General features: G+C 46.0%; 1 protein-coding gene and 1 pseudogene across 6 annotated transcripts in view; one reads left to right on the plus strand and one right to left on the minus strand.

The window, feature by feature from the left end:
- Nucleotides 1-243: 243 nt before the first annotated feature.
- FAM171A1 (family with sequence similarity 171 member A1) overlaps nt 244-22246 on the minus strand; it is a 155705-nt gene continuing 133702 nt past the window's right edge. For 3 of the 6 annotated variants that reach the window (XM_078329528.1, XM_035306852.3, XM_078329527.1), the window contains 4 exons: nt 9185-9301; nt 4570-4684; nt 2992-3184; nt 244-2667 (listed from right to left, as the gene is read on the minus strand). In XM_078329528.1, the coding sequence (XP_078185654.1) occupies nt 1498-2667; nt 2992-3184; nt 4570-4684; nt 9185-9301 (1595 nt within the window). In that variant the 3' untranslated portion in view covers nt 244-1497. Of the gene's footprint in view, nt 3185-4569; nt 4685-9184; nt 9302-22246 lie in introns of all 6 variants that reach the window. The other 3 variants (XM_054258479.2, XM_035306850.3, XM_035306851.3) reach the window with 1 other exon arrangement.
- On the plus strand, nt 19869-19987 carry LOC118143313 (5S ribosomal RNA; annotated as a pseudogene).

Below are 22246 nucleotides of genomic sequence, written 5' to 3' on the forward strand. Positions count from 1 at the left end.
TAAGTGATCCTCCCACCTCAGCCTCTCAAGTAGTGAGGACTACAGGCATGAGCCACTGCGGCCAGCCAATTGAAAGAAAATTAGACACGGGGTCTCAAATCCTGAGCTCAAGTGAGCCTTCCGCTTTGGCCTCCCAAAGTACTGGGATTACAGGTGTGAGTCACCATGCTCGGGCTGACAGTCTTAATAACAACTTTGAAACAGATAATGGCTGAGAATGAATTCAAATGACCACAAAGACAGTTTTCCTTTTCTTCAGAGTTTATTTTGAATTTTCATTTTTGGATAACCAAGCAGCTCTTTAAGAAGAATGCACAGAAGAGTCATTCTGGCACTTTTGGATAGTACATAAGATTTTTTAAAAATTTTTTTTAATAGTCACATTCAGCCCACTTGCTCAATCCAGTCTCCCACGTTGGGTGAGCAAGATCAGCCCATAGGATTCCAGAGTTAATACGTAACCATATATACAAACAGCCATAAAACCATAACGGTGCCACAGGGATGGAGCAGTGAAGGGCGTCTCCGAAGTGCCCTCTAGTCTCCGCTAAACAGAACCCACGTTACCCATGATAACTAGAGAGCACACTGTGTTGAAATGAGGATGCTGACCCCAAATGGCACTTGGCAGCATGCAGTTTAAAGAAAAAGGGACATCCTTTAATAACTTTATAAAATTCAGGCAGTTCCATTAAAGGGGTTAAGAAAACCAACAACAAAAAGCGAGGGGCTGTCTGTTGTCACTGTAAAAAAGGCACTTGGAGTTAATGGGACCGGGATTGGAGGACTCTTAGCTGATACAAATTTCAGGATGATTTCATTAAAAGGCTTGGATGTTAAGAGAGGACACTCAGCAGTTTCTGAAGGGAGACACTGAAATGAACCGCGGGGAAGTGGAACAGATGAACACAAAGGAGTCAAATCTTTACAACCGAACTGCATTTAAGCGACAACAAAAAAAGGCAAACCCCCAAACGCAACCTAACCAAAGCAGAGTCGAAGCAAAATCAGACGACGGAGCAGCGGTGCATAGCTTTCCTTTGAGAGAACGCATACCTGGAGACACTGCGTGCCAACCTAAGTTCTCAACGACAGCTTCACAGTAGGAGAATTGGGATAAAAATGGATTCAAGCGATGCAAAAAAGTTTCATCTGTTCCCAGAATTGGAGGGAGAACTGAGGTGATCGTGAGAGTAGTGACGTCACGTGCGGCTCCTCAATGTTCCCGGTGGTGGATATGTCAAGTCCCCTGAAGGACATTTGGACACTATGTTTAGCCACCTCCTGGCAGGGGCGACATCCGCCAAAGTCATCCTTTATTCCGAGCAATAACTTTAATTTCTTTCTAACATTTACACAGCAAACAGTAATGCAGTCAACGTCCACGTCCGTCCCACGGCGGGTCTGCCGTTCCGTCTCCTCCACGAACAGGTACGCGCTTCCATGAGAAAGGATATTTGGCAATTTTATATTTCAGTCACGGGGCTCTGCGATAGCTCATTTGATGTTAAACGCCATCAGGGGCCTCTCCTCCCGCTTCTGCCAGGGGCTTTTCTTGTCTTCTCCTTGGTCATCATCATCATCGTCTTCCTCTTCCTCGTGGGCAGATCTTCTCTGGTGGGGGCTGGCTGCTGGCTCCGAGGGGGCGTCCGGAGTCCGTTTGGTCGTCTCCTCCTGCAGGCTGGGCAGCTGGCCGCCACTTCTCCGACTCGACCCCTCCAACAAGCATCGCAGGGCACTGTCCTCAGGGGTACAGACCGTGGTCCCACACTCGCTGCCACTCTGCTCCACGTCGTCCAGGTACACGAGCTGCGTGTAGGCCGTGCTGTCTGGGGCCCGCGGCTCCTTCTGCTGGTGCTCCTGGACGGGCGGGTAGTTCTGCTGCAGAGACAAAGCGTCTCCCCTTCCCTTCCGGGATGATTTTGGTTCATTCATATCTACGCCAGAGTCCAAGCTGGCATCATTACTTCCGTTCCTTCCAGCTCTTTGGAGATCAATGTACGAATGTCTAACATGAGCGTTGGACCTGCCATCCAAGGAGACGAACCACGCCCGGGGGTGCGGAAGCGGCTTCCCACCCCCAAGCTCCATCAGCGCCTTTTCCGTCAGGAGCTGCACCTCACTGTTCATCTGAGCCAAAGCCGCATCGTTCAGGGAAGCTGGGATGGAGAGAGACTCTGACATGGATACGTTCTGAGGGCTCCACTCCCGGGTACCCGCGTCCTGCAGGTGCTGCTGAGAGATGGCCTGGGAAGACAGGGGCTGGGGCTGGATCTGCGAGGATGGGTGTGGGAAGATCCCGGCGTGGGGGTTGGACAGCTCGGCCTGGAGTCTTTCTATTTCAAGCTGCTGATCAGCTGGGACGACCAGAGGCTGGCTGACATAGGAGTGGTCCCCGGGGAGTTTCATATAATGAGCCGGGATGACCAAGGCGGGCAGCACTTTCCTGTAGACGCTGTCATTGACCTGGTCGACAGAACTGCAGCAGATCAACTGGCCAGGCCGTGGGAAGGATGTGGGTCTCTCGAGGTGATCTACGGATCGCGACATCATACATTCAGTGGGTCTGCGGTCCAGCAGCTGTTCTTTCTCAGGCGATGAAGGCGCGGGATACAGATGTTCCTGAATGGTGAGTTTGCTTCCCGTGGAGGCCGGACCTTCTCTGTCCTGCTTTTCAAACAAAGGCTGTGAGAGTATGGTGTTGTAACTAGCCCTGTAGTCATCGTTGCCCGGGGACTCGTAGCCTTCCCTTTCTATAGATTTTCTTGACTTTAAGGGAAAAATCTCCACTGACTTATGGTAGTCTTTCCCCAGAGTCCCACTTGGTGTGAGGTTATCAAAGGAGATCTGGCTTTTATCTTCTTCCTTGCAAGAGAGGAGCTCCTCCCGGGAGCTAAATTCCTGGGAGGTGCTGTAGGAGAGCTTCAGCATGGGGGTGTGCAGGTCCCCCTCGCCGCCTGGAGACAGCATTTCCAAATGAACCCCACTCACCAGTTCTTTCGTGCCAGGGGCCTCTGGGCGGCTGTGGCTGGTGACGGACAGCGGGCCAGGGAATTCTGATGCTCGGCGCGAAAACAGCAAGTTGATGTGTGACATGGACGTAGACTGGTCTCTTTTGGAACTCTCCAGTGCTGCAGGGAGCTGCAGTTTTCTGTGGTGCTGACGAGGTTTCAGGCACTTCCTCCTGTGACCAGAGACACAATCCAAACCCAGATATTAGTGATTCTCACAATGGAAAAGTTTCAAGTTTCAGGTAAAAATCCTAATCCTCAATTTCTACAGGGAGAAACAAGACAAAACAAGTCATCAGCAGCCAGAAGCCTTCTCACCCCACACCCTATTCTTTTTTTTGAGACAGTGTCTTGCTCTGTCACCCAGGTTAGAGTGCAGTGGTATGATCAGAGCTCACTGCAGCTTCAACCTCCTGGCCTCAAGTAATCCTCCCACCTCAGCCTCCCAAGTAGCTGGGACCACAGGCACACGCCATCATGCCCAGCTAATTTTTGATTTTTCAGTTTTTGTAGAGATGGGGTCTCCCTGTGTTGCCAGGTTGATCTTAAACTCCTGGCCTCAAGCGATCCTCCCCGGCTTGGCCTCCCAGTGTTAGGCCACCATGCCTGGCCCTTATCCTTATTTTAACCCAGAGTAGGATAATCCAGAGATTTCATCACTTCCTGTCTGGAGAGCCCTTTGCCTAAATGATTTAAATGTATGACATACATTTTCTATGACTTATAAAAGTCACCAACTTAAGAAGAGTGTCAAGTGTGACTAAAATACTTTGCATTTTTAAAAATACAATTTTCCTCTATAATGCCTTTTTAAATAGCTAACCTTAGAGGCTTTTATAAGCCAAGTTACTTATTTCAAAGGAGTTACCCAATAAATATTCTTGCAAACTCAACAAACAGGGCATCCAAATAAGAAGAGTTCAGTTTTTTTTTTTTTTTTTTTTTTTTGAGATGGAGTCTCACTCTGTTGCTGAGGCTGGAGTGCAGTGGTGCAATCTTGGCTCACTGCAACCTCTGCTTCCTGGGTTCAAGTGATTCTCCTGCCTCAGCCTCCCGAGTAGCTGGGATTATAGGCATGTGCAACCATGCCCAGCTAATTTTTGTATTTTTGGTAGAAATGGGGTTTCGTCATATTGGCCAGGCTGGTCTTGAACTTCTGACCTCAAGTGATCCAACCTCCTCAGCCTCCTAAAGTGCTGGGATTACAGGCGTGAGCCACTGTGCCTGGCCCAAATAAGAGTTCTGCTTTGTTTTTGAGAATATCATCTCTTAATCAGCATTTAGGAATATGCTGAATAAATCATATGATTATTGTTAAACTCTTTTTCATAATTCCCCTTCTAAGCAATGTTATCCACGCAGCACGCTCTACACATTCTATTTGTTAAGTTGCAACTTAGGTCACAAATGTGACTTCTTAGATACTTTTTCATGGAAGAAAAAGTATCTTCAATTTAGAAAAATTAAAGAAACCCACCTCCATATCAATGCTTCTAAGTATCAATTGCCCAGGAAATTCTGAATTGAAAAAGACATTGCCAAAATGGTAACACTTTACCTGCAATAATATAAAAGGAGACACAGCAAAACCAAAAGTATGAAAGCCATTCCTCCTAAAATGGCCAAAAGAAACACCGTGTGATACGTGGTAATGTCCTGTGTTACAACCGGACCTGGAAGGTCAGAAAATGGCATTTAGAGTTTTGAACACCTGTAACTCAAAAGCGGGATCATTCATTGAGAACACAGTGTCTTGTGCTCACTCTTCTTGGCTGGGGCATAGAGTAGAGGCCAGAGGAAAACACCCTTGGATCAACACATCTGGGGTTCCAGCAGCATTGCATTAACGCTTAGCATGACTAGTATGGAAGCTCCCATGGCCAGGAGCACTTTGAATGCCCCAAAACAAGATGTGTTATGTCAAGGGCCCCTCCTAAGTGGAGAAGTGCGCCTCACTTAGTAGCCTTTGTTGCATTTGAAACACATGACCTTTTTATTTTATTTTTATTCTTTTTTGAGACAGGGTCTCATTCTGTCACCAAGGCTGGAGCGCAGTGATATAACCATGGCTCACTGCTGCCTCGACCTCATGGGCTCAATCGATCCTCCTGCCTTAGCCTCCCAAATAGCTGGGACTACAGGCACGCACCACCACGTCTGGCTAATTTTTGTATATACTTTTTAGAGTCAGTGCTCTCACTCTGTTGCCCAAGCTGGCCTTAACTCTTGAGTTCAAGCAATCCACCTACCTCAGCCTCCCAAAGTAATGGGATTAAAGGCATGAGCCACTGTGCCCAGCCATGTGATCTTTTAATAAGAAAATGAACACATGATGATGTAACAACTGGGACTCTCAGCTTCAGAAAGATGCCTTGATTATCTGGGAATTCTATATTGCAGGGAAAAAAACCCGTAATGTTTTATTCTCGCTTTTCCCGGGCAGTCAGTCATTAGTGTCTGGACAGCCCACAGCTTAAAAGAATTTTTTAAATGTATGATATAAATTTCCTGTGACTTAAAAAAGTCAACAACTTTTAAAATTTAATACAGGTATCAAATATGACGAAAATGACTTCCATTTTTTTTTTTTTTTTTTTTTTTGAGACGGAGTTTCGCTCTTGTTACCCAGGCTGGAGTGCAATGGCGCGATCTCGGCTCACCGCAACCTCCGCCTCCTGGGCTCAGGCAATTCTCCTGCCTCAGCCTCCCGAGTAGCTGGGATTACAGGCATGCACCACCATGCCCAGCTAATTTTTTGTATTTTTAGTAGAGACGGGGTTTCACCATGTTGACCTGGATGGTCTCAATCTCTTGACCTTGTGATCCACCCGTCTCGGCCTCCCAAAGTGCTGGGATTACAGGCGTGAGCCACCGCGCCCGGCCCAATGACTTCCATTTTTAAAAATAAAATCTTTCTTTACAATTCCTTTTAAAAATAGCTAACCTCACATGGCCACAGATCTCTTTAGAACTTACACATAAGGTTACCAAAGATAAAAGTATTTTAAGTTTACGTTGTAAAAAAATCCCAAGAGGTAGCTTAACTCGCATTTTATGCTCCACAGTAGTACGAATCTATCTTAATGTGACTGACAACAGATCAATGACTACAAAAACCTCCTCAAATTCTAATATTTAAGTATTTATTGGTGTCTGAGTTTCCTGGCAGCGTGCAAATACATGGGATGAAACAAACTGGCTTGATATTATTTCAGAGTAGCAGAGTTATGATTACTAAACACTACAAACACCCATTTGCTTATTTTTGATTTTGAAATCTAAGACATAGATTTCTTTAAAAATCTTAAAAGGGCAAATCTCCTAATTTAAGAGCTAGATAAACGCAAGACTTACCAGTGTTTGAAAATAGTGATGTTACTTAAATTCACAAGAAACACTATTCTCTTTCAGATGTAATTACTTCAGTGGAGTGGGAGGAGGGGGTTAAAGTTTGCAAAAACTGGAAAAATAACTGACAATTCGATACTGGCTTACTTGTTTAGAGAAACAATTTTTTATGCAAAGACATTCTCCACGGATGTAGCAAAGCTTTGTCAGGAGTCACCGAGAAACTTAGGGTTCAGGTAAAAGTCATTTCCTTTCTAAATACCGATTTAAGTACTCAAAGCATTATTGTTTTAACCTCTACCATTGCAATTCTTTTTTTTTTTTTGAGAAGGAGTTTCGCTCTTGTTGCCCAGCCTGTGATCTCAGCTCACCACCAGCTCTGCCTTCCAGGTTCAAGTGATTCTCCTGCCTCAGCCTCCCAAGTAGCTGAGATTATAGTCATGCACCACCACGCCTGGCTAATTTTGTATTTTTAGTAGAGACGGGGTTTCTGCATGTTGTTCAGGCTGGTCTCAGACTCCTGACCTCAGGGGATCTGTCCGCCATGGCCTCCCAAAGTGCAGGCGTGAGTCACCAAGCCCGGCCAAACGGTGCAATTGTTTATAAAAGTTACAGCTATACTTCACTTCCTTTTTGAACAGGTAATTAAGGAACATAGCCGAAATTATTTTCTTTTTGCTGGTCAGTTCATGAAAGCCCAACATTAGTGTAATTGATTTTAATAAAGGTGGATTGTGAGATGACTGAACTATGTATTCCACATTGAATACCCTCAGAGGCTGTGCTGGGTATGCTTTGTGTTATTATTGAGGTGGGGTCTCTGTCACCCAGGCTGGATTGCAGTGACATGATCATAACTCACTGCAGCCTCGAATTCCTGGGCTCAAGGGATCCTCCTGCCTCAGCCTCTCAAGTAGCTGGGATTCCAGGTAAATGCTACCATCCCTGGCTAATTAAAACAAATTTTTTTTTTTTTTTAAAGAGATGAGGTCTTGCTGTGTTGCCCAGGCTGGTCTTGAGCTTCTGGGCTCAAGAGATCCTCCTCCTACCTTGCCCCCCAAAGTGTGGGGATTACAGATATGAGCTACCATGCCCTGGCCTGTGTATGCTTTTCATAGCTTTGAGTCTCTTCCTTCACTGGTAGGAAGCTCTCACGGGGACCTACAACTGGTAGTTGCTTCATTCTGCCTTATAAAAGCATGTGCTGGCCAGGCCTGGTGTGGCTCACGTCTGTTAATCCCAGCACTTTGGGAGGCTGAGGCAGGTGGATAACCTGAGGTCAGAAGTTCGAGACCAGCCTGACCAACATGGTAAAAACTCCATCTCTACTAAAATACAAAAATTAGCCAGGTGGTGGTAGGCACCTATAATCTCAGCTACTCCAGAAGCTGAGGCAGGAGAATTGCTTGAACCCAGGAGGCGGAGGTTGCAATGAGCCGAGATCACGCCATTGCACTCCAGCCTGGGCAAGAAGAACAAAACTCCATCTTTAAAAAACAAATAACAACAACAACGCCACCACCAAAACACACAAAGAAAGCAAAAGCATAAACTAATCTATGGCATGATGGGAAAACTGGTAGCTAAGACTGTTTGAAATACATTTAAAATTAAGGTTCACTTTAAAATGGGCTTTGTGGCATTTATTTTGGTACTTAAGTTTCTTTTCCTTCATTTATTCCTCTTCAGTCATAATCTATGTATTTTAGATTCAGAGAATGGGCATTTCTGTACGTGGTTCCTGCTTATATCACAACAAAAACAATATCAGCACGGGAAATACGTTACTTTTAAAACAGATGTGAAGTGTAAATGTTCTTCGTATGGGGATATAAGGTCAACGTGACACATCTTTCGACAGCTGTTTAGCAAAGACCTCCATCAGGTCGGTTAACTTGTGAGTGTAAGTGCCAATTCCGGTGATGACCCCGTTGCTAAAGTATCTGAGCTTTCATCTGAGAACTGCCTTCCTGGTTCATTTGCAAGAGACACCTTCTAATTGCAGCGCATTTTGACCCAGCTCAGTCACCTACTTTATTCACCAGTCTTGAATGCGCATGACTTTTAGATGTGCTTAAAAGAAAAAATTATAAAGATTTGCAACCAGGGAAGAGATTCACGAACGAAGGCGGAAGGCGGTCCAAGTAAGATAGATTGTAAAGTCAGTCTGAGCAACGCAGCCATTGCTGGAGATAATTTTCTTAAGATGACTATTTTGAAAAACAAAAAAACAAACACACAAACAATTCTAGAATACTCATGAGGGTCATATAGGTTAAAAATTAGACCATTAGTCACATTCTGAAAGATATGCCTTAAGGCACATATCCTAGACGAAAGGGGAAGATTCTCTTAGATATAAAGCAACTGGTTTACATTTAAGCCTTTGTGGAAATGCCCCACCAACCTTTTTGCCCCCAGTGGTGACTTCCCGCTAGCATCTCTGTGGAGTGTTTTTCCCTACATGTGCGCCTACATCAGGCCACAGCTGTTTCAGGAATTAGGGAGGAGGTCTTGCTGGTCTCTGTGGGCTTTTGATGAAGAATTCTCTATGGCAGCTGTCTGAACAAAACAGGCCCACAAGACTATTTTCTATGCATTATTCTTACCCTAGATGGAAGATGTCCAACCAGAAGTCCCCCACTCCTGTGAAATACCTTCTTGACAACATTTCATCTTCAGACTTTTAACCATTTGTGAATAAGATGTGATCTCTTACTAACTGTTATCAACCGCTGAAGTTGTTTTCAGAAGCATACTTAGCTCGAACCCTCAAAGACCAAAGCCACCGATCTGCATCATCACAAGTGTTGGCTCCGTGTTACCTGGGATGGGAGGGGACATGGCGGCCACCCAGTACCCCAGCTGGGGGGCAATGTACGTCCACGTCAGCTGGCTGCCTTCCTGGTGCACAAGACCCAGACCACTCTTTAGCCACGTTCCTGTGGAATTGAGAAAGAGATATTAGCTACAAGCACACCGAGCTCCTTGGTAAGGCTTAAGTATATTGTAAAAGTCATCTTAAATGTCATGTTTATGACCTATAAAATAACCAATATGCCAAAGTGTCCTCTAGGGATCCCAGACAGCTTTTTGGAGAAGGTCTTCAACTTCCCTTCAGGGAGAGATGAGCAACTTTATTATTCCTTTGCCTTCTCAATTCAATTACTTTCAGCCACTTTATCAAACGCCCCTCCTTCTAAACACAGATGCTTTGAGCAGAAGTCTTTGGAAGCTCAGGAGCAGAATAAAGGCAGCATGATGGGGGCCGGTGAGAGTGAAAAGAGAGGGGGAAATCTGGTTCCGTTCATGCTCTTTGTCCTTGAGCAAATTTTCTATCCAGAATTGCAGACTGGCTATATCAGAATTACTAGGGGTGTTTTGAAAAAACAGATCCCTTGATACCATCTTTGCAAATTCTGACCCAGTAACCCTGGCTTCAGTGAGCATTTTTAAAAAGCTTCCAGTTTGTTCCAATGCGGGGAAACACCACATAAGTCAAGGTCTCTGCTGTATCTTCCAGTTATTCATTTAGCTAGCATTTGAGAGTAAGGAGCACATGCTATGCACCAGCTATTTGCAGCCTAAGTGTCTTATCGTGCGCTGCCTACAATTCTCACCACAACACTGAAGACTGGTGAGCTGACTTTTCCAAGGCCTCTTGGTGGCAGAGGGCAGAGTGGGAACAGAACCTGGGGCCACTTGACCTCAAGGCTGTGCTATTTCTTCTGCTCTATCATGCTGCATTTCCTAGAAATTTGATTCCCAGCATTTGATCGCATTTTTATTTTGTGAAGTTTCTAGGAGCAGACTCACTGAAGAGGATGAACTTGCCCAAGGTTGTTGGGCTATTTCTCAGCCAAAAATGGGTGCCTTCTACTGGGCTCACTTGCTGAGAGCCTTGCTCGGAGGCCTGCAATGGCAGCTGTGGGCAGAAGGCAAGGGAGAGGCCTCTACACCGCCCTCATGCACCCACCCTGACCTACCAGCATGGAGATGTAGTGGCACACACAGGGCTTCTGTGCAGCTCACTTCCCTCCTATAATCATCCCCATCTGCAATGCCATGTCGGCAACCCTGTGGCATGAAGGCCTAAACAGACCAGCTGTGCACCAAAGGCAGGCACGTGTCATTTAATAGGGATGCATTCTGAAAATTCATTTTTCCTTGCTGTGCCAACATCACAGAGCATCCTTATGCAAACCTAGATGGTACCCCTCCTGCACACCTGAGCTACATGGTCTAGCCCATTGCTCCTAGGCTGCAAACCCATACGCCATGTGGCTGCACTGAACACCGCAGGCAACTGTAACAGTGGGAAGTAACTGCGTATTTAAACATAGAAAAGGTACCGTACAAATACAGAACTATAGTCTTATGGGATCACCATTGTATATGTAGTTCATCGTTGAGCCAGTCATCATCCTGTGACGCATGACTCTATTCTACCCAAATGCTTGCCTTTCTTACCTATACACCTCATGCAGAGGTGGCAGTAGTGGATTTTTTTCCCCTGAAGAAAGAAACAACACGTGGGCTGCTTTGAGGCCTTATCAGTTGTCATAGCAACATTCAAATGCAGTGGGCGGAAAGATACCCTTGGTGATGTTTCCCCTGGCAGCCACTTCTCTGCTCCCATGCAAGCTGCACATGGGGGCAGGTGGGAGAGGTCGGGCACCAGTGAGGGCTTGGCATCCCCGCCTTCCCATGACACAGGATGGATCACTGTGCCAGCAGTGGGTTTGGGCTTCAGAAAGAACAGAATGGAAGCAAGGTTTTGCAAATGGGTATGAGGGCAGGGATGCCTGGTTCTGGCCCATTTCCCGAAGCACACCCTCCTAGAGATTACCTTTTCCTACAGGGCTACTGCACTAAGGGAGCAACATTGTAAGACATTTGACACATTGAGGAAAAGGGGCCGGGCATGGTGGCTCATGTCTGTAATCCCAGCACTTTGGGAAGCCAAGACAGGAGGATCACTTGAAGCCAGGAGTTTGAGACCAGCCTGGGCAACAGAATGAGACCCCGTCTCTACAAAAAAAATTTTTTAAAGTAAGAAAAAGGGTTTTTCTGATGGTAAGAAAGTTTCCCCGAAGGTAGAGAATGTTTGCGACTCCTAGTCCCGCTCCGGGCTCGGCGCTTGTTCAGCTCATGACTTACACATCGGATCCCCTCCCCAAAGCTGGCCCCTATAGTGATGCTCTCGGCCTCTCTGCATCAGCCAGGAAATGGCTGAGCATTCTCTGGTTTGCTGTTTTCCCCACATTAGATTCTTGAGTCACTGCTTGTCAGAGCAGATTCTGGGTTAGGCTAAACGGGACCCAGAGGTGAGAGCTGGAAGCTGAGTTTAAGCCCTGCTCATTCATCAGTGCACACCTGTCTTTCTCCTGCCTTCCTCCCTAAGTTGCCCTTCCCTTCTATAACACATGATAGTCAATTGAAACAGACTTTATAAAATACCTCCACACTGGCTGGGTGCGGTGGCTCACGCCTGTAATCCCAGCACTTTGGGAGGCTGAGGGTGGTGGATCATTTGCAGTCAGGAGTTTGAGACCAGCCTGAGCAACATGGTAAAACCCCACATCTACTAAAAACAAAAAAAATTAGCTGGGTGTGGTGGTGGGTGCCTGTAATCCCAGCAACTATGGGAGGCTGAGGCAGGAGAATTACTTGAACCTGGGAGGCAGAGGTTGCAGCAAGCCAAGATTCTGCCACTGCATTCCAGCCTGGGTGACAAAACAAGACTCCAGCTCAAAAAACAAAACAGAAGTGAAAAGAACCCTCCACAGTACATTTCGGACAAGTCTTGTAGGTGACCACATATACAGACCCCACCTGCCTAATGAGTTCCCAAGTTCACTCTGGAAGACCCACAGTCCAGCAGAGGTGCTGGGGGAGGCCAGAAAGGCTACTGACTGAAGAAGACATAGCTGCCTGGAGAGTCAGCGAGCGAACGGCTCCACCTGCGGCGGGTGTAGAAGGCATGGGATGAGCAGTTTTGATGAACAGGCCGGGGTTGTCAGTGATGGGGAGGGATGGGGCAGGGTGGGAGCCAGGAGAAAGAGGAGGAGAACATTCTTCCTAGGGATCGGTGTGCACAAAGGCCTGGCATGGTGGGCATGGAAGACATTTGGGGATGGGAGCACGGAGGTCCCGGGTGAACAGGACGGAACAGCAGCATCTGGGCTGGAAAGGAGCCTGGCATCCATCTGGGACGGGCTTCACTCCCCATTTGCTGCAGGAGGCCATGGGGGACCTGGAAAACAGAGGCACATGTGGTTGGAGCTTCTCCCACCTCCTTCCTCTGTTCTACCCGATATGGTTTGGCTGTGTTCCTACCCAGATCTCATCTTGAATTGTGCTCCCACAATTCCTGCCTGTGGTGGGAGGGACTCGGGGGGAGATAACTGAATCATGGGGGTGGGTCTTTCCCATGCTGTTCTTGTGATAGTGAATAAGTCTAAAGAGATTTGATGGTTTTATAAGGGGGTTGCTCTTTACAAGTTTTCTCTCTTGCCTGTCACCATGTAAGACGTACCTTTTGCCTTCTGCCATGATTGTGAGGCCTCCCCAGCCATGTTTGGAACTGTGAGTCTGTTAAATCTTTTTCTTTATAAATTTCCCAGTCTCAGGTATGTCTTTATCAGCAGCATGAAAAAGGACTAATACAATCCCCAAGCCCTCATTTAGTTCCTTCCAAGCAGTCTTCGCAATGCAGACTTCTAGGCAAGTCTGTTACTTTTGCCAGCAAATGCAGCTCCAACCTCATGTAGTTTTTCTCTCTCCCAAAAATCTACCCAGCCTTGCAAGATTCAAATCAAGCCCATTGTTCTTCCAGAGGCCATTGTTCTAGGACACATGGTCTTCCATGTCCTGGCACATCTTGGGCAAGTGTTACTGTATCATTCATCTGCCAAAAACACAGGGTGCCTTCAGTGGCTAGCCAGTGGTCCTAGGTCTTTTTTTTTTTTTTTTGAGACGGAGTTTCCCTCTTGTTACCCAGGCTGGAGTGCAATGGCGTGATCTCGGCTCACCGCAACCTCCACCTCCTGGGTTCAAGCAATTCTCCTGCCTCAGCCTCCTGAGTAGCTGGGATTACAGGCACGCACCACCATGCCCAGCTACTTTTTTGTATTTTTAGTAGAGACGGGGTTTCACCATATTGACCAGGATGGTCTCGATCTCTTGACCTGGTGATCCACCCACCTCGGCCTCCCAAAGTGCTGGGATTACAGGCTTGAGCCACTGCGCCTGGCCAAGGTCTTATCTCCTTTCTTAGACTGTAAGCGCCACGGGTGTGGCCCGTGTCTTGTGTTCCTTTTGTCTTCTCAGCACCTAGAGATATGCATAGAGTAGGAACTCCAGAGAACTTCAGAATGAGTGGAAGCTACAGGTGCAATCAAAAAATAATAACGAGTAACCTGTGAAAGGCTGGGTGCGGTCGGGAGGGAAGGATATCTCCATGGCAGCGTGGCCAGGCTTGGGATGCCGCCCTTCAAACTAAAGGGAACAGAACCAGCTGTGGAAGAGCCTACCGTGGCTAGAGTGCGATGCTGTCTGGGGGTTCAGCAATCATGCTGTTACTGGCAAAAGCATTTTAAACTTTCCGTGTTTTGTGGAAGAAAATAAGCTACAGGGAGTATGGGAATTAGTGAATTGTGTACTAGAAACACAGGCTTCTCATGGTGGGAATCCTGACGCCGCTATGGGATGCAGACAGTTTCCCACTGGAGCAGTGGGCACCAGGGCTGCCATTCTTTATTGGTGGTATCAGATGGCAGAGCACATAGACCTCTGCAAAGTCTCTTCTGTTGAATATGAGATCACTGGGTGCTGCCACCAGGAAGGGTGTCCTTTTATCATGTGGTGGGAGCCTCGGGCACTGCTGAGATAGAGCAAGGGAGGAACCAGGTTGCTCCTACTGCGCGGACCAAAGAAAGCTCCACTGCAAGGCCCCTCAAGTTGGCCCACCCGCCCCTGGGTGTGGAGGCCTCGGGATGCTCCTGGGTGAGGACATCTGCCCAGAGGGCTGTCCTGCTTGAGCCTCCCTCCTCGGGGTCTGACAGACAGCAGGTCCTAATGTTGTGACAGCAGCCCAGCTGGGCTATCTGCTCAAGCCCACTTCTCCCTGAGCTTCTCTTTCTGCCCTTTCCAGCCTTTTCCAGGGGCTTACCACTGCCCCTCAGTGTCCTGTGCACAAGCAGGCAGCTGAGGCAGCTGCTGGGACTTGCAGACTCAAGGCAAGATCATGGGGTGAAGGCAAGCAGGACCCTACAGCCTCCTCCTGCCCTGCCCCAGAAACCCGAATTTCTTCCTGCAGAAGCTGCACCGCAGCAGCTGTACCAACCTGGTCATGCAGCAGCCATTTTGGGAGGTGGCTGGACAATGATATGTGCCTCTCTGGTCCAACCAATGCCTAAGGCCGGGCCTATTACCATGACTGTGTGTGTTTGAAGGTTACAGGGGATCTCTCTGGCAGCATCAAGGAATGAAATTCAGCATTACTGAAATTTCTAGATCATTGATAGTCAAATAGTTTTTAAAGCATTTGAACTCTCCCTTTAATGGATTCTTAGGTGGAAACTAATATATGAAACAGATAAAAGGTAAGCTTCTCTACATGAGGGTAAAGAGACGTCTCCCTACCACCCCCACCATAGCAATCCCCTGAATACCTCCTGAACCGTCTGGAAGCTACTCTTCTATATAACCAGACTCTTTGCCAAAACTTGAAAAGGTCATTTATAACAATTGTAAAAAGCATCATTTCTTCCTGCCCTGTGAATGTGAATATAATTTTGACTTTTCTTGATCCTTCGGGGTCCTAATTATGATCAACTACAATGCTAGGTTCTGGCACATGAACGTCCTTAAGAATGCAGAGGTGGGGATTAGAAGTTGTTTGCTCCTGTGCTGACTGCTTTCACCTACCCTCATGTTTATTTTCCTTTTCCTTCTTCCTTATAACTTATCAGTGTTCTGTTATCAATCTGCTCCCCGACCATCAACCACCCCCCAGTTTCCCACCTGAAGCTGTATGCTATTGGGAAATGCATGGCCTTGTTACAATTGTGCTTGAAATAACATACACAGGCAGTAGGAGGGACAGGAGGATAAAATCAGATGTGAAACAGTGATATATATGTATTATTTGAGACGGAGTCTCACTCTGTCTGTCGCCCAGGCTGGAGTGCAGTGGTGCAATCTCAGCTCACTGCAACCTCTGCCTCCTGGGTTTCAAGCAATTCTCCTGCTTCAGCCTCCCGAGGAGCTGGGATTAGACACCTGCCACCATGCCTGGTTAATTCTTTGTGCTTTTAGTAGAGATGGAGATTCACCAGTTTGGCCAGGCTGGTCTTGAATTTTTTTATTTTAAGTGACTTATCTGCCTCGGCCTCCCAAAGTGTAGGAATTGAAGCTGTGGGCCAGTGCACCTGGCTGGAATGGTGATATTTGAAATCCAAGTTCAGTATTTTCTTCCACACTACACTCTCAGATCAGTTTTTGTCTGAACTGTCATTCTCTCTCTTTTTCTTCTGAGACAGGGTCTTGCTCTGTCACCCAGCTGGAGTGCAGTGGTGTAATCGTGAATCACTGCAGCCTCAACCTCCTGTGCTCAAGGATCCTCCCATTTCAGCCTCCCAAGTAGCTGGGACTACAGGCACGTGCTACCATGCCCAGCTCACTATTGTATTTTTTATAAAGACAGAGTCTCAATATGTTGTCCAGGGTGGTCTTGAACTTCTGGATCCAAGCGGTCCTCCTGCCTCGGCCTCCCAAAGCATTGGGATTATAGGCATCAGTCACCATGCCCAGCCTGGAATTATCATTCTTCAGTGTTATACCTTACACAATGGAAAGACTCAGATATTTTCAAGAATAAACAACTTCTTGAAATATCTTACTAATTTTTCAGTAATGAGTAATGCATTCAGCTGGCAAGGTTGATTGTGTATAAAAAAATCATGCATTCTTAATATGGAAGTTACATTTAACTACAATGATTATTACACATAACAAATGACAGGCAGGGAAAGCTGTGTCCTGCGGGATCTGATGAGTTCTCCCAGCAATCACCAAGGGTGCTGCTTTCCCGCTTGGCTACCAAGCAGTCATGAAATCAACTTTTGTTTGCAAAGTATAAAGAAAAGTGAGTTCAAAAATTTAACAAACGGCTGTCAAAAGAGAAAAGAACTCTAAAATATGAAAAAGAGCCCAAAACACAGTGTCTAATTTGAATTTGACCTAAGGAGATCAGAGTTACCTGGACTTTCTAGGAGGCTGAGGCTGGCACGTTTATTCTGCCTAGGAACTCCCCTGTAGTAGCCAGTTACCTTCTCACCGTTGGGTAAGAAGCAGACAGACCTGATATTACAAGCACTGTTGATTTTGAAAAGAAAACCTACCTGAAACTCACATGTTAACAGAGCATACACTGGAGCTGACACCCGCTAGCCAAAGTCCAAGAACAAAGCGGGAGTATTTTTTTTTTAAGAGACTGGGTCTTGTTCTGTCATCCAGGCTGGACTGCAGTGTTGCTATCTTGGCTCACTGCAACCTCTGGTTCCTGGGCTCAAGCCATCCTCCCACTTCAGCCTCCCGACAGAGTCTCTACTAAATGTTTCACCATGCTGCTCAGGCTGGTAGCAAACTCCTGGGCTCAAGTAATCCTCCTGCCTCTTCCTCCTCCCAAGGTGCTGGGGTTGCAGGTGTGCACCCCGTACCAGCCCGAGCGACTGTTCTTACACTGAGATTTGTTAGCATGTCAGACCTCAGAATACTGGGCAGATGAACACCCAGCAGTACAAAGGGTCAATGGCCCACACAGATGACTTCCCTGGATTGACTAGATCCTAAACGTGAATTCCAAGTCTGCCACTTCTAGTTGTGTGTGCCAAGGACATGCTGAGGATGACACAGAAGAGGAGCCGAATGTCTCTGTGACATAGCTGAACCACTGGTGCAATCCTAGAGCCACCTGCCTCATGTTTCTTTGCCATGTAAACAATAAATGGCCTTGTCATTTAAATGCTTGTAGCTGGGTATTCTACTACTTGCAGCTAATATATTCTAATGAACATATTTTTCCAGAAAGAGGCTGGAGTGAATTCTACTAGGTCTATAAGCTGGGACTCGGGAAGAAATTCCACAGCCACTCAGAAATCCCAGCGCTAAAAGTTCTATCAATAAAGATGTGACGGTCCACACTGTGTAGCCATTTCTACTCCTACAGCTACGTTCGCACTGTGAAAGACTTGGGAACATTTGCGGGGGGCGGTAAGGTCACCTGTGCTGGTGCAGGCTGGATCTCAGATGGGGGAGCCTGCTGTTGTTTCACTTCTCAGCTGTGGGCTCTGCCTAATCACTAGCTCTCTTGGGCTATCATGGAGTGAGCATTAGCTCGTTTGATGAATAATCTTCTTAAGAGGTATGCACCTCTCAGATCCACAGCAAACATGCATCATCATCATCATCAACATCATCGTCATCACCACCATCATCAGCATCATCACTACCACCATCACCATCATCATTGTCACCGTCACCATCATCACCATAGGCCTTTCCAGATCCCTGAACATGCTAGATTTCTCTAGAAAACACATGACTTGCTTCCTTGGGCTTTCACCTGCATTAAGCAATAATCTCTGTAAGTTTCTACCAACTGTGCATATAGAATTATCAATACCTAAGTCTATGTTGTGTGCTTTAACAAAATCAGCACAGAATCACATTAAAATCAAATAAAAAGCTATTGGCCCTTAAACCACATTCTTCAGTATGTCAGAAACTGTGACAATTTCTACGTTTATGACATTGTGGGGTAGTCCTCTTTTTTCCATATTAAAGTCTGTGGCTTTGAGCAGCTAGGTTTCCTTCTCTGGAATTATTTTTCTATGAAATATGTCAGGAGTAAACATTCCTTGTTAATTATATAGCAAAGTATTTGCCCGGTGGTCAATTATCTAATCATTCTTGTTGAAAGCAATCAAACTGAAGAGCAAAATTTATGTACAGATGGTTGGATTCTCATAGCTGTGGGCAAGTACATTTCAGGACTAGTTTAAACAAGAATAAAATTAAGGGCAACTCATTGTAACCAATGACCTTCTGTTTGAAGCATGAAATCAGGGATGTGTTGAATATCAGAAATTAAAACCATGGCTGCCGTCAGCTGCAACATATTCCCTGGGTATTTTTAGGGTCGTTTTGGAGGAAGAGATTCTTAAATCTAAGCAACTGATTTTTTTAAAATTTAAGCCTTAGCTGAGCTATCATGAGACTTACTGAAACAAGTTTTACGAAAGAAGCAGTTGTGGGAAACCATAAAGATCCTGGCAGACTTAGAGAAAGCGTATTCCTTAAATAGATAGCCAGAGGTATTAGGATATATAATAGCATTAATAAAATTTAATGAGAGAATTCTGAATTTACAATAGATATATAAACATTTCCAGAAAGTAGGTCAGAATAAAAGCTAATTAGTCCCATCTGGGGAAAAATTACCCACTGATGCCAAAACCCATATTGCAATTACGTGTCAGAAGGGACAGGGTGGGGAACGCACAAGGATTGTGGGTGGCACAACCATTAGTCCCCAAGCATTGGAAATATCCTCAAAATGGAAGACAGCATAACAGATAATTTATAGAGAATAACTGGGTATTCTCATAACAGAGAAATTACAAATCAGATGCTTACTAAAGAGCTTGTTGACACAGAGATCTTGCTAAGAGCAGGTTCTGATCCAGAGGTCTGGAGGAAAGCCTGAGAAGGCAGTTCCTATTTTATTTTTCGAGGAAAGGTCTCTCTCTGTCACCCAGGCTGGAGTGCAGTGGTGTAATCACAGCACTGCACCTCTGACCTCCTGGGCTCAAGCGATCTTCCCACCTCAGCCTCCCGAGTACCTAGAACCACAGACATGCCACCACGCCTGGCTAAATTTGTTTTTTATAGAGATGGGGTCTTGCTATGTTACCTGAGCAGGTCTTAAACTCCTGAGTTCAAGCAATCTTCTCGCCTTGGCCTCCCAAACTGCTGGGACTACAGGTGTGAGTCACTGTGCACTGTCCCAAGAATGCAGTTCTGACGAGCTCGGGGTGATGTGGGTGCCGCTCATCTGCAGATCTCACTCTGAGTAGCAACACCTCTCTAAATTATTTGCCTTTTTATGGGTGTGGCAACTCTTTGTCAGACAGAATTGTTACACCTGTAAAATGCCCTTATGCCATTTCCCACCATGTGGCTGTAGCGCGTTCACTAGGTGGCCAGTGCTTGAAGCAACTTCAGAAATATTTCTGATATATTCAAGAAGGAATTTGGTCACTTCTCAGACTACAGGCTAGGGCTCAGCACACTCAAATGCCCACAGATGGCTGGGTGTGGTGGTTCATGCCGGCCATCTCAGCACTTTGGGAAGCCAAGGTGGAAGGATCTCTTGTGCCTAGGAGTTTAAGATCAGCCCTGGTAACACAGCAAGACCACATCTCCACAAAAAATAAAAAATTAGTCCATGGCCACATCACCCAGAACGCGCCTGATCGCATCTGATTTTGGAAGCTAAGCAGGGTCAGGTCGGGTTAATACTTGGATGGGAGACCGCCTGGGGATACCAGGTGCTGTAGGCTTTTTTTAAATAAATATTTTTTAAATTGTAAAAAAATAAAAATAAAAATAAAAAAATTAGCTGGGCTGTGGTGGCGGGTGCCTGTAGTCCCGGCTACTTAGAAGGCTGAGGCAGGAGGATTGCTTGAGCTCAGGGACTCAAGGCTGCAGTGAGCCATGGTCAAGCCACTGCACTCTAGCCTGGGTGACAAAGTAAGACCCTGTCAAAACAACAACAAAAATTTCAAATGCCTATAGATGCCATTGTGTCCTTGCTTAGAGGGACATGTTATTTAGTGACCTAGCTGGTTCCAAGTTTGAGACCTCTGCAATGACCATGGTCCCTGCCCAGGACGTCCTACCCCAAAGATAAGCCCACACTAGGATTCTTGGTGTTAGCATCTCAGCTCAAATGTCCCTTCTCCAAAGGCTCTGACCAGCTAATGACTCTCCACCATCACTCTGCTTAAGTGTTTCTCTGCCATCTGAAAGAAACTGGCTCACTGTCTGTTTCCTTCTTCTAGAACAACAGCTTCATAATTGCAGGGCCCTTCCCCGGCTTGTTTTGCCGTTGTTTTATCCCAAGAGCCTACAACAGAGTAATGTCTGGCACAAAGAAAATGTTCAATAAATCTTTGCTGACTGAAGGATTGTTTGATTTTTATTTTTCCCTAAGCGAAGCCAGGAATAGAAGCCCATGGGAAATCTTGCCATTTTTTAATGTGAGCAGTACATTCAAACACAACAAACATCCCCAGACCAACTGTATGGAGCAAACAAAACACATCTGGGAATGGGTGGTTGTTCTCAATTCCCAGATCAGCCCGTTATTCCATTCAGCCACATTAAGTCTTGGCATTGAAGCAGGAATCCACAAAAATCGAATAAACTGGAAAAGGAAGGAGATCTGGAGTCTGAAGGAATCATGTTTTGTATCTCCCCCTTCCCTAGGATGTCCCAGGAATGTGGGAAACACTCTACTGAGCAAAAGTTCCTTTCTGATAAAGACTGGAGCCCTCGCCTCCAGGGTTGCATTGAGAATAATGGTGTAAAATGCTGGTTTATAGGAATACCTGTTTTCCTAATGGATAAGCTCAGCTAAGAATGAATAGATAAAAACCCTTCTTTTCTTTTTTTCTAAAGGATCTAAGTTGTGATCCTGTTTTTCTTCCCCTTCCATTTAGGAAAACTTCAAACTGCATGCTAGAAATGGCTGGGCTGCCAGATAGCACCACATGTGCACGGCGTACTGCAGAGGCAAGCCTGATGCTGTGGAAGCTTCTAGTAAAGCACATTCTGCACCTGCCTGGTGTATTCAGGGTGTGTGTTTGTGCATGTGTGTGCGTAAAAATACTTTTAAAAGGGTGATTCAAAGGAAAGGGCAAGAAGAACCATGACATTAAAAATGTGATACATGGCTGCCTGTGTGCCTGGTGCTTGAGGTAAATGATCACCCTTAGGTCTTAGGCAACCTTGGAGGGGAGATTTTACAGATCTCATACTTGAGCTCAGAAGCATTAGGTCCAGAGACATTAGAAATTTGCTCAAGGACAGGCTCTCTCCTGACATTTACAGAACTTGAGACGTTTCAGACCTGATGAATGCACAAAACTACATTCAAAAGGAAAAAAAAACATACAAAGTGTTGCTCTTCTTTTAAAAAATCACATGTTGAGTGCAAATATATGAGATTATAGCTCATACAAAAGCATAAAACCAAACTTACAAAAGAAACAAGAAACAAAGCTACAGTTTCCAAATAAATTTCTTTTTTTTTCTTTTTTTTTTTTTGAGACGAAGGTTCGCTCTTGTTACCCAGGCTGGAGTGCAATGGAGCGATCTCCGCTCACCGCAACCTCTGCCTCCTGGGTTCAGGCAATTCTCCTGCCTCAGCCTCCTGAGTAGCTGGGATTACAGGCATGCGCCACCATGCCCAACTAATTTTTTGTATTTTTAGTAGAGACGGGGTTTCACCATGTTGACCAGGATGGTCTTGATTTCTTGACCTCGTGATCCACCCGCCTCGGCCTCCCAAAGTGCTGGGATTACAGGCTTGAGCCACCGCACCTGGTGTATAAATTTCGAATTAAAAACATCAACTTAATGGTGTACCTGATGACGTACTGTTACCTGTTGAGGGTACCTGTCTAGGTTTCTGGCGTTTTGAACAAAGAATTGGACAAAACGCACAAGGAAGACAGCCAAACCAGAGGTTTAATTTAAAGGCGAGTACACCACCGAGTGGGAGCGGCTGCTGCAAGTGGTTCAGGAGCATTGTTTAC

Source organism: Callithrix jacchus, chromosome 7 (assembly GCF_049354715.1).
Source record: "Callithrix jacchus isolate 240 chromosome 7, calJac240_pri, whole genome shotgun sequence".
Taxonomy (NCBI): Eukaryota; Metazoa; Chordata; class Mammalia; order Primates; family Cebidae; genus Callithrix; species Callithrix jacchus.